This window comes from Elaeis guineensis, chromosome 4 (assembly GCF_000442705.2).
Source record: "Elaeis guineensis isolate ETL-2024a chromosome 4, EG11, whole genome shotgun sequence".
Lineage (NCBI taxonomy): Eukaryota > Viridiplantae > Streptophyta > Magnoliopsida > Arecales > Arecaceae > Elaeis > Elaeis guineensis.
The window spans coordinates 20,615,632-20,627,396 of NC_025996.2; the positions used below are offsets into that span (position 1 = coordinate 20,615,632).

The window sequence follows — 11,765 nt, forward strand, 5'->3', positions numbered from 1 at the left end:
GCAGTATATGTGGAAATCTGCAATAAATCATACTTATTCCTTTTCAGCTATTCATACTGGAGTGCCTTCCCAAGTCCGCAATTTGGAGAATGATATGTTGGTAAGTATAGTATTGATCTAGACTTATTCCAGGTGCATTCTGGCCACATTCCAATAAGATTCACAACCTAAATATTTTCCATTGCTAGTGATTGGTGTAGCCTATTTTTTTCTGTTTGATTTCAAAAATAGTTCAATTTGTGTTTTAAAGCAGGTACTGATCACATAAACAATTATCATAATCTAGCTTTAACCTAGCTAGCAACTAGTGGAAGAAATTCTGAGCGAGGATTAAGTTCCACTTGAGGTTCAAAGTATGTCTGGTTTTGTCTTGGTCTGCCATGATTTATACTTGGCTCCACTATTTGGATCTTGTATTTTCAGACTAAACCATCTTCATTTGGACTTGATAAGAATATTTTTTAGTCACTTTTCTTGATCACATGCAAAACATGGAAGCTTTACTTGGACTTCTCATCCACTATGCGAATCAGCTTGATAAATAGCAAGTCATTGTTAATTAGATAATGTAATTATCTATTTCTGTGAAGAAAAACATTGTAGATGGATAAATTGTGATACGTCCTTCAATCTTACATTCCTAGCTCAGTTTCTTATTTGGTTGTGGCATTCTGTTTTTAAGCCCAAAAAACCCAACCAAATGCTAATAATCACATTTTTGTTTAAGTATTGATTCTCCTAAAAGCAGAGATAAAAATGGGGCCTTACATGTTACCAAGGGCTTGTCATTCTTGGTCACCACATTAGCAGATTGTAGTGGATATGTAAAAAAATAATAAAGATGATACAGAAACTTTTTAGTGCAAGATTTAAGACCCATGAGTGCTAATGATGCAATGTACGAATCTATAACAGCTATCCTCCCTTGTATTCCTTTTTTCGTTAATGTTGTTGGAATCATATAAACTCTTACCACTTCTGGATATTCTATATGTACTTAGGTGTATATGTTTGTTTTTATGCATGCATGAATTCTTGTATGTATATTTGTTTTTTGTTGCATGTGCAAGTGCTTGCAGTGTTTATGATTTATTTGGTATTTTACAGTAGTTTAACTAAATACAGCTCTTCTTTATATACCTCAGAGGGATCTGAAGTAAATCTAAGTTGTCTATATGTTGCACATATATGTAGTGTATGTTCCATACTAGCATAGCTGCTCCACTGCTTATTACATGGCTATGTGAGAAATCTTCAAAAAAAGGGGTTGTCTTTGACTTTTTTGGACAGGCTGAAGCAGCACCTACTGAAAGAGAGCGTCTATTGCTTATTAAAATTTCAGAGCTACAAACCAGGTAGGTCGGCATCACCTTTAAAAAGTCATATTCTGGTAAAAAATATATGAGGATATAGAGGCATAGAACAGATGTCCATACGGTCATACAATGACCACCCAAGTTCAGAGGCACAGATAACATTAAATGTTTGACTAAGTAGATTATGTGGCATAGCATTAAATGTCTAAGAAATCTATGCACTTTTTCTTACTTTTGGAAGCAAAATGCATGGGAGTTGTTGATTTGTCATCTTTATATCCAAGAATATTGCAAGCATGTTGTGTGTTTTCATGTAAAATGGAATGATGCAATTGCGTATTCATAATATATTCTAGCACTTAGTAGCAGAAAGCTTCCATTGAGAGTGGTGCACCCACTTCCTAGTTGTTTTCTTATTAATTTTTTTAAGAGGCCTACTTCCCCATACCTGCACTGGACTTGCTTCCAATAACTAAGTTGTGGCAATCAGCGATTGTTCTCTCAAGAAGTATACATTGCTCATTTGTTTGTGCAGGATGATTAATCTAACCGATGAACTAACTGCAGCAAAGCTCAAACATATTCAGGTGAGCTGCAGAGTTGGATTTCCTCTAATTTTTTTTTCTTTGACAATGAGAAATTACCCATTCAACTGATCTTCTATTTAACTGTCTTTTTTCTCATTGTTCATTATTCGATGATACTTTGAAATGTTTCACATTAAATACTTTAAGAAACTTTTTCGGTGAGTTTTGCCAATTCTTTTGATCCTTGGGATTTGCATGACTGGCCATCTATGTTGGGGAACCTACAAAAATTTGTCTCAATATGCTTCTGGAAACCTGTAATCAAACTCTGCAACTATTGCAGCCTATACTTGTCATCTATCATTCTCTCAAATTGTTATTTTGGTCCATGTTTTAATCATAAACATAGAATTGAGTTGATCCGGAAATAATTAACCAATATGAGTCAACGAATGAACTAATCTCAGTATGTATTAGTACCATTAATAGCTTAATTCCTCATTCACTAACTCACAAATAGCATTACTTTGGTTGTTGAGTATATATAGGTAAGCTATTTTTAACACATGGAACTTGTAGAGCAAGAGCTAGAGCAAGACAAGGAACACTAGCCAGTAACAATGTACTATAACCCTCATGCAAAAAAGCGCATGGTGTATATATGCACAACTAACTATTTGGCCAATATTATTAAAACTCCAGCACCCTCCCCATCTCATATAAGTAGCATGTCTTAAAACGTGCCATCACCAAACCACCCATGTTCTTTCTGAAACTAATTTTGCTAAATACTATGAGTTTGTGCTATATAGTCTACAAGCTGGTTAGCTGTTCTGGTCCTGGAAGTGAAATAATCAGTGGTGTCTCAGCGGCAGGATTAAGCTTAAGCTTCATCAAGCTATTAGTTATTCCTGTATTAAAAAACATACTTGGCTGATCGGATCTGATGTATTTATGGGAACTCAGGCCATTCTTATTTTATAGTATTTGTGAATATATAAGACTGCAGAAGTTTTGTCATAGCAGCTGGCTTAAATATTAAGAAAACAACTTGTTTGAAATGTATCCCTTAGATATGATTTATTGAACCTCTTTCTTGGAAATTTATGTTCAAGCCTTTGAAATTTTGTATTAACTATGCTTACTGGTACTTTGAAACTTGTCCGCTAATTCCAGTTACAACAAGAGCTAAATGCTGTTTATTGTCGTCAAGAGGAAGAAGATAAAAGAAATGAAGAAATAGAGGACACCTGATTTTCTTAATTCAAGATTCTTGAATGCAGTACCATGAAGGTCCAGTAACCATAGATTCCCTGGCTGAAGGACCTTTTTCATCGTCTTCATTTGGTCAGGCCTTTCTCCAAAAAGATCTAGTTTAAAGAGGGATAAGAATCAATTTCTGGGCCATGCTCCACAAAGATATATGACTTGAATTGTCAGATGCCCTGTAGATGTATTTCAGTTGTTATAGCTAGCAGCGAGAATTGACCGTTCCTAAATAGATGGTGTTGTGCAGTAACAAGTTGGTGATTACCTTTTATAATTATCGCTTTTTTGTGAATTTGTTGTATTTTTGGTAACTATAGTTTTTGAGGTGTAGTAGCCGACTGACTGCACCATCCCTGAGACTGTATTTTGGTCATGTCTGTTGTGAGGTTCTTGCTTTCACTTTTATTCACAAATCTTTTCTCCCTGGTATCTTTATAATTGTGTATCATTAATAGAATTTGAAGTGCTAGGTTCAACAAGCAGATAGCTGCTTTTGCTAGCAGGTTTAATGTATCGGGTATAACAAAAACATAACTATGAATTACATAGTCATTCATTCTCATTGTACTTCAATTCACCTTTCTGATGTGTACAGTTTGTCTCCCTATAATGGTTCCTGACTGCAATATTATGCCTTGCTAGTTAAACCATAGACTATAGTATCAGTAAATATGCTCTATGTTTTCATGCTGACATACAGGACTTCCACATCATGTCCTCCGTGCTATCGATGGGTCAGTCTTCATGTACTTTTATTTGAAACAACACTTACAACAGAGAAAGTAGAGTGCCAACAAATGTATTTAGAGAAACTCAGATAACAAGTAGGACGTTCTCAGTTATTTTCAGATGCAGCGGATGTCTGACAGGAACGAAAGGAAGCCTGCCAGGAAGTAGTTTGGTCGTCTGATAGCTATGACCGGAGGCAAAATGCCTGCGGTAATGGTGTATACCGGTATTGGGCACCTGCCAACGTATATCATATGCCAGCTCTTATGATCAATATACAATGTGACTTGAAAAGTGAAATGATCCACTCTTTTGAGGACCCCAAATGGCAGATCCAATGGTTTGCTCAAGTGTTGCATTGATCCTGGCAAACCAAGGGTGGGTTCGTCCATAATTTTGTTCATAGAAGTTGTTTTGGGACTTCTAATAAGCTAGTTGAGCAGATAGGGAAATGCTGGTTCTATCTGCAAGTTAATGATCTTCTCAAGTCACTGCGCTCTGTGCTGCACGGTTGTACGTTACCTGCAGGCAATAACAAAAATTAGTGGAGGACATGTGTTACGGATTTTCTATTAGATTGCATGCTCACTTCATTAGAATCTGAGGAGCTTGTTTACTAGGAGTTAGAGACAGGACGATTGAGACTCCATGAGCCAGACCCTTCAACATATACAAATAATGTTTTATGGGGGGAAAGATAACATGCCAATGCATGAATTCAATATCTTAATTCACCGTCAAACTAATTCATGACCAAATCAGAAACTTAGGTGATTTGTACTGGAACTGTTGGCTCCAGCTGATAGACTAACATTTTAAGTGTCAGCTGATGGGCTACTGCTGTAAGCTTCCGTAAGAAATTGGTTGGGGGGAGTTGGGATCTGAAATTGAAATTGGAATGGGTGATTTTCATTCCAATTATTTGGTTGGAAAGAATTCTATTCTGATTTCGAGATAGAATGGGAATGATTCAGTTCATTTAAAACTCAATTGTACTCTTTCTTAAGAATTCAAATTTTTATTCTGATTCAGATTTGGATCACAAACCACATACTTCATGGGATATGGTCTTTCTAATTTGAATTTCAATTCATTTTGATTCTAATTCTGATTTTGATTCTGATCCTGAATCAAACATCCTCTAAAAATATATCTCAATCAACCCCAAATTGTTTGTGGACTAAATATTTCAGGCATTATTAGCTGGGTATGTTGTTGGTTGGGAGGTGTTGACTTAGGAACGAGAATGAGCGACTTTTATTCCATCCATTTGATTCGAGAGAATTTCATTTCTATCTCGATTATTAGGGAAATGAGAATGTCCAAATTCCTCAAAATCCAATATTTACCATCTTTTAAGATCTAAATTTCATTCTAATTTCAATTTCGAGTTTAGTTATAAATCAAATATATTGGGGGATAGAACTATTTCGTTTTTCATTCCAATCCATTTCAATTTCTATTCAATCATCAACCAAATGTGATACCATGCATGATTAAGATAACTACATTCTGGTTTTAGTCCAAGTGAATCCTTTAGCAATAGCAATGTCATAGACGCTACTTCATTTATCAACAATGAAGGGGAAAAGTCACATTGCTTGGATTTCAAGCGATTGTGCTAGCGTGCCTTTTATTGGCAGGACCAGATGACAAGGATACAACGGAGGAATGACCTACGGATGCTCTCCGGATTTTATTTCTCCATTGACTATGGGAGATTCTGCTCCGTCTTGATGGATTTTGGTTGGATGAGGACAAACGGAGGGAGAGACAAGGGTTATTTTTAGTTTTTAACCCAAACTTGATTTCCAAATAACTTGTCCTAAACCTCTTTAGGGGAGAGACTGTCATTTTGGCCTTTCGATGCCGACTGTTAGTGGTGTCAAGGCGCTGTACCAATGTTCTATCTGCATCGCCATCATAAAAAAGAAAGAAAGAAAGAAAGAAAGAAAGAAAAAAGGAAGTTGAGAATCTTGATTGCAAATTTTTGAACAAGAGGGGGCCATAAAAAAGCGTGAGAACTTTAAGAGATCAAAGGATTTTTTTCTAAAATAAATTTTTTAACTTTCATTCCAAGTCAATCTTACCATATCGAGACAGAGCGACCTGCTTGTTCCGGACCGGAGCCTAGCACTGCGCCACCAGGGAAACGTGTGCGTTGCGATTCGACCCGGCGGCATCCCTCGTTCTCCACTCGGTCGGCCCGCCGCCCGCCCAACCAACGAAAAACCCGGAGAGCAACGAGCTCACACTCCGAATCACTCTCTCTCTCCATGAAAACCCCTTCCTCTCTGGTCTTTTCCTTGTTCCCTTTCTCCACCTCCCTTCCCTTCTCCTCTTCTCCTCTTCCTTCGCCGCGAGATGTTCGTCTCCGCTGCCTATTCCTCTCCACCAGCTTCTTTCTTCTCCTCCCCTCTTCTCTTCCGATCTCGCGGCCTATCGCCATTCCCCACGGCGTTGGGCTGGAAGATGAAGGAGATTAGGAGGCAATTGGTGAAGAATGGAAACCAGGTGCTCCGTCAGAGTTCTCTCTCTCTCTCCCCCCCCCCCCCCCCCCCCCTTCAAGCTCTCTATCTCTCTCTGGTTCTTGTTTGTTTCCTTCTGGCTCCTTTTGCTATCTAATTGGGTCAAGGGTGCTCGAGTTTTGATGGGTGCAGGGAGGTAGGAGAGTGAGGGGCGTGTGCCGGGCAGAGCTTTCCCACGACGCCCCTTTTGCAGTTGCGATTGGCGCCTGCGTCCTCAATTCGCTCGTCTTTCCGATCCCGTCTGGCAGCGCCGACGATGAGGATGGCGGTGGGGCGATTGATTCGACTGATGCGAGGTTCGCCGTGATGGGGATCATTAGCTTCATCCCTTACTTCAATTGGCTGGTGAGCGGTCCTTTGTCCACTATTTTCTTGTTTTCCCCATTTACCTAAGGTGTTAATGTAGGCTGCTGGTTTTTTTTTGGGGCAGAGTTGGGTGTTTGCGTGGCTTGATAGTGGTAGACAGCGATATCTGGTGTACTCAATTGTGTACTTGGCTCCATACTTGAGGTTTGTGCTCTTCCGTAACTTTTAAAAATACGAACTTTATTGGATTGAATGGTGGATATTTCATGATTATTGTTGTCCACAACTTCTAGATGACAGTATATGAGAAGGTTGTGTGTGCTGAGCTCCTATACAGTTGCTTATCTTCATAAGTTTAAATGCTCATTTTGTTTTGAGAATGGACTGTATGATACCTTTTGATTTATGTAGATGGAAGCATTTGTCTGAGCCCATTTTTTTTACTTAACATGTGAATCAAGGTGTCCTATTTTGTTGCTCGAGGATGTTAAATGTCAGACTTGCTTCATGAGCTATGCAAGGAAATAATTATCTGGCAATATTAGCCTGAGAATTGTTAGTATCCAACAGCTAGCTGATGCTGACCATCTCCATTCAGGAAAGGGTTATTTTTTCATGGGCGGTTATTCTTGTTATGCTTGTTCCATGGATGATGCAGTTAGTCACTTGGATGTGTCATTAGAGTTTATATCATTTTTAAGCTAACTTTTTTTGGATTAAGTATTTTATTTCTTGAATTTTTTAGTAGTAAATACCATTAAAAGAAAAACTGTCAGCTGCTGATTTATCAAGGTGTAAGTTGATGCCAATCTCCCATTTGGTCATGTGGTTATTTGTTCTTATCTGACTTTTTGGGCCTTGCAACTTTTATTGTGTAAATTTTGATTGATCTGATCATGTTGATGCTGAAAAGTTTGTTAAAAAGTCCAAGTATGCGATCAGTATGGCAAATTGATTGTTTGGATTGCAACATATAAATGAAGTAAACAAAGCTTTGTCCCATTTATTTGGCATTTTCTCTAAGGAGCAAGTATGTTCCATCAAAACTTGAGGGAGTATTGCAACCAGTTTCCACCCTAACCCACACCTGGTGCCCAAGGTGTGTCTATATAAGTTACCACTTCTATTGCCAGATTATTTTAATTCAATTAAGATACATTTGTGATTGTTGAATATTAAATCCATCCAAATATCAAAGGTTAATTGTGGTAGGGAACAAAATGTCTAATTCACTTTGTAACAAAAAATAAAAATTGAACAATGAGGTAATCAATCAAGTTCATCCACAAATGTCATTCGGTCTTACTGTGACCTAAGAATTAAAGGGTGTTGAAACCTAAGCTTTGTATACTATCTGAATACTGCATGAGATCTTAAGAATATGGAAGAAGAAGGTAATGGAGTTGCCCAATTATGCATTAGTTAGTAAATATAGTTTTTCTACATGACACACACTTTAAACTGAAACCTGTATAGGTGAAGAAATTGAAGGGACGTTTTGAAGTAAGACATCTTAATCATCATATTTAACATTTTCAGTTTACATCTTCTCTTGTATGTAGGTCATTAAATGCAGCTTTTCTTCTCAAATTTTAATGGATAGCTCTATCTTGGTTGTCTCCTTTCTTAATATCTGTCTTGAAGGATGGTGCAATAGCATCATGCTAGTTATAACTCTTCAAGTCAAACATGGTTTGAAGATATCACCACATACCATTTGAACTTTATCATTTGTCAATCCATCTCTAGGAATGATCCTTCCTTCTCTGGTTAAAATTGCCAGTGGACTTAATAGGAACATCTGCTAACCACTCAAGGCCTGTTTGGATGCAAAGTGTAAATTACCCTAGGATAAACTAGCCTCTGGTGAAGCAAAAGGGAAAGTCGGCGAAGGAAGAGAAGGATTTCTGGAAAGAAACAACAACCTGGTGGCCTCCAATTGAGACCGCAATCCAGGGAAAATAGGAAACCCGATTTGGCACTGGAGGTGATTTTCTAATCCCAATATTTTTGGATTCTTTCAATCTCAAGTTCCTTTAACAGAAAGGATTCTTCCCTTCCATCGTTATCTCATTCCCATTGCCAACCTCAAATGGAAAAATTCTAGGAATGTTTTGTATCGACATCCAAACAGACCCTTAGCGCTTTATTGTATGTCAGCATTGTTAGCAGTCCTTGACAAGGTATTTCTCTTTAATTTTTGCATTGAACTTGATGGAAATTAGGTCGATCTATTTCATTCTAGTCTAGCCCGCTATGTGTATTTGGAAGGGGGAAGAAATCATATATGGCTTGTGAGCCTAGATGTTTCACAACTCTAACCAAGTATCAGCAGATGTGAACTTCTGTTCTTTTCACATACTGACATTTATAAGTTAAATTTTACTTGCCTCCATGCCTTGTCACCACATGGATCAGTCCCATGTGCGTTCTACCATAGAGTTACAGTAGAACATACAAAGTTTCAACTAGGTGGCTAATAGATAAATTGAGGCACTAAGCTAGGTCTTGGAAACATAAGACTTGCCTAGACTAAGTTTACCCATGGATTTATGTCTGATGGAGATCTCCCTTCCTGGTAGTTGACTTGCAGGTTGACAGAGTTGTGTTTGATTCATTAACTTGTTTTGATCATTAGATAAATTTTGCAAGGCAACTAATTGCTTCATCTGTAAAGGTAGCATTGTTCTTGGTACCTTCTTTGTTGAGACGATAACTTGCAGTAGTAACTAGAAAGCTCCTCATGAATGTGATGTTAAGCTTAATATCCCATCATGTGATCTTCGTGGCTAGAAGACACTTCCTCTTGTTATAGATCATGAGCAAAGCTTCATTTTTCGTACTTTCTCCGGACTCATATAGGCAGCCCATAGTTTGAATCTTGTTACCTCCATCATGTGATCTTCCAGGCTAGAAGATATTTCTTTTGTTATGTCTCATAAGTGATGCTTTATTTTTCATATTTTCTTGATAATCATTCAGGTAGCCTGTTGTTTTCATCTCATTACCATTTGAAAGCCTAAAGGGTTTAAAGACATGTTATGCAAATGCTACCCCGTACACCATAATGAAATTTGTTTTGTGAGATATACTTGTTATTCTTCCATTCTTTTCTTTGCTAGATCCTGTATGTTCCTCTCAGATCTATGAAGTGAGTAGTTTTTAGCTTTTTATTTTATGTCACTCATAATGATGCATGAAAAGAAGTCATAGTGGAGAAGAATGTTAAGATGGATGATGGGGTAAAACTATGAGGGAGTAACCAGAAATGAGCACATCATGGAAGTCTAGCAGCGGCACTAGTATTGGATAAGTTGTGGGAAAACATGCAATATGGCTTGGACCTGTGCCATGTAATATATACACAATTCCAGTGAGGAAGGCTTTTGATTCTTGAGGCAAAGATAGGTGTGTACTAATCAGGTTTTCGTATATATGTGGATAAAGTGAGGGGATAGCTTTCTAGATGATTGTACCTTGTGCAACATTGAGCAAAGGAGGAACTTTGGAGGGGGTGGTGAATGGATTGTGAAGACACCTGCCATTCTGAAATAAGACATGGAATAGGAACCAATTGAAAAGGAGCCATAAAGCTCACCACCCTATAGATGATACGAGGTCTTATTTATTCCCCTTTGTTTGTCCTAGATATACATATTTTAAATTTTTTTTAAGGAGGGAAGATTAGTTGCTTTCGTTCTCTCTCTCACGTGGAGTTACCTGGAACTGATAGCCACCATCGGGTCCATGTTGTTCGTCAAAGCCACAATACAAGAGGCAATCTTGTCCCTTCAAGCATAAATGGATTTAGATGCAGGTGCTTTCTGATAATGGTAGTTGATTTGGCAGATCATTTAAATATGCATGAATCATGTAACAGGAGAAAATTCTAATTGCTCAGAGATGCTCAACTACCTGTATTCCCTAGGGGGACTTAATGAGTAAATTATGATATGATTTGCTATGATACTTCTTGCTACTATCTGGAAAAATCTAGGTCTCCGAGAACTTGCTTTTCATGAGTACTAAAGGCCTGCCTCTGCTTATTAAACTGTTTAATTTTGTTTTTCAGGACAAATTTGTCACTATCACCAGAAGAAAGCTGGTTGCCCATTGCTAGCATAGTTGTCTGCATTGTTCACATTCAGGTGAGTTAGAAAGTATGTTCTGCCGACAGGTCTTAAGCTTTGATTCTTCTTCATACTTTATACTTGTTGGCAGCTAGAAGCAAGTATTAGGAATGGTGATCTCGAAGGCATCCAATTTTTTGATCAAGCTCTGAAGTTATTTTCCTCGATGATCAGGAAGAAAGATACCGGGGTTCAAAGTTACCGAGAAACCCCTAAAAAGGTTAAGTCTTTAAAATTTAATGAATATTTATGCATTAGTACATATGGATACCCAAGTTTGTTTTTACCTTTACCTGCTTCAGGGAAGGAGCGAGAGGGGCATTGAGCTGCCTTCTACACATGATTCAAGAGAGAAAACTTGGGATTCGGGAATCACAAGAAAACCAATTGATGATCTAGAACACCTGAAGGAAAACTCTGATGTAGATGCAAAGGAATGAATTCAGATTAGTTTAGCAGGAGGTAATGAGATATTTTATATGCTTTTTGTTTGTATTGATAGCTAATGGTGGAGGATTTGGAGCTTGCAGACTATAAATTTCAATCTGTTTACTTTATGTTTTGAGTTGCTAATAGCCATTGCATAAAACTTCACAAATTTGCGCAGACCGTAGAACCCTGCAGCTGTGGAGGACTCCAGTGGGTCAAGAGTTTGAAAGGATCAGATTTGACTTATTTTGGTTTCGATTCGTGTTTGGCTTGGCCCTTGCCCTTAAGTTGTTAAGAGTTGGACTGAATCATGCTTTGTTATTTCAACTTTTTGAGACACCGTAGAGTGTGAATTAGCTAATTTTTCTACATAACATATCATTGTATTTTGAAAATATTTAAGTAAAAAAGAAGTGAGTTGTCACCGGATCACCTAATCATGGTGCTTTCTTGATGAGAATTACTGATGCGTATTGTAACAATTTCTTCATGCCACGATATTTTATTATAAATATTAGAAATTGAATATTG

General features: G+C 37.7%; 2 protein-coding genes and 1 long non-coding RNA gene across 6 annotated transcripts in view; 2 read left to right on the top strand and 1 right to left on the bottom strand.

Moving 5' to 3' along the window:
• Positions 1-4,728, top strand: part of LOC105043472 (uncharacterized) — a 50,485-nt gene extending 45,757 nt beyond the window's left edge. For 2 of the 4 annotated variants that reach the window (XM_010921031.4, XM_073255799.1), the window contains 4 exons: positions 48-100; positions 1,291-1,355; positions 1,852-1,903; positions 3,020-3,685. In XM_010921031.4, the coding sequence (XP_010919333.1) occupies positions 48-100; positions 1,291-1,355; positions 1,852-1,903; positions 3,020-3,097 (248 nt within the window). In that variant the 3' untranslated portion in view covers positions 3,098-3,685. Of the gene's footprint in view, positions 1-47; positions 101-1,290; positions 1,356-1,851; positions 1,904-2,655; positions 2,968-3,019; positions 3,686-3,812 lie in introns of those variants that run through there. The other 2 variants (XM_010921032.3, XM_010921033.3) reach the window with 2 other exon arrangements.
• A 525-nt stretch (positions 4,729-5,253) lies between these two features.
• On the bottom strand, positions 5,254-6,060 carry LOC140857197 (uncharacterized). The gene is made up of 2 exons (XR_012140721.1): positions 5,932-6,060; positions 5,254-5,751 (listed from the first exon to the last, which is right to left on the bottom strand). It is a non-coding gene; the product is annotated as an uncharacterized lncRNA (long non-coding RNA).
• Positions 5,974-11,688, top strand: LOC105043471 (uncharacterized). The gene is made up of 7 exons (XM_010921029.4): positions 5,974-6,355; positions 6,502-6,714; positions 6,800-6,879; positions 10,748-10,823; positions 10,897-11,025; positions 11,108-11,267; positions 11,413-11,688. The coding sequence occupies exons 1-6, from the start codon at positions 6,206-6,208 to the stop codon at positions 11,243-11,245; spliced, it is 786 nt and encodes a 261-aa protein (XP_010919331.1). The 5' UTR covers positions 5,974-6,205; the 3' UTR covers positions 11,246-11,267; positions 11,413-11,688.
• Positions 11,689-11,765: the final 77 nt, after the last annotated feature.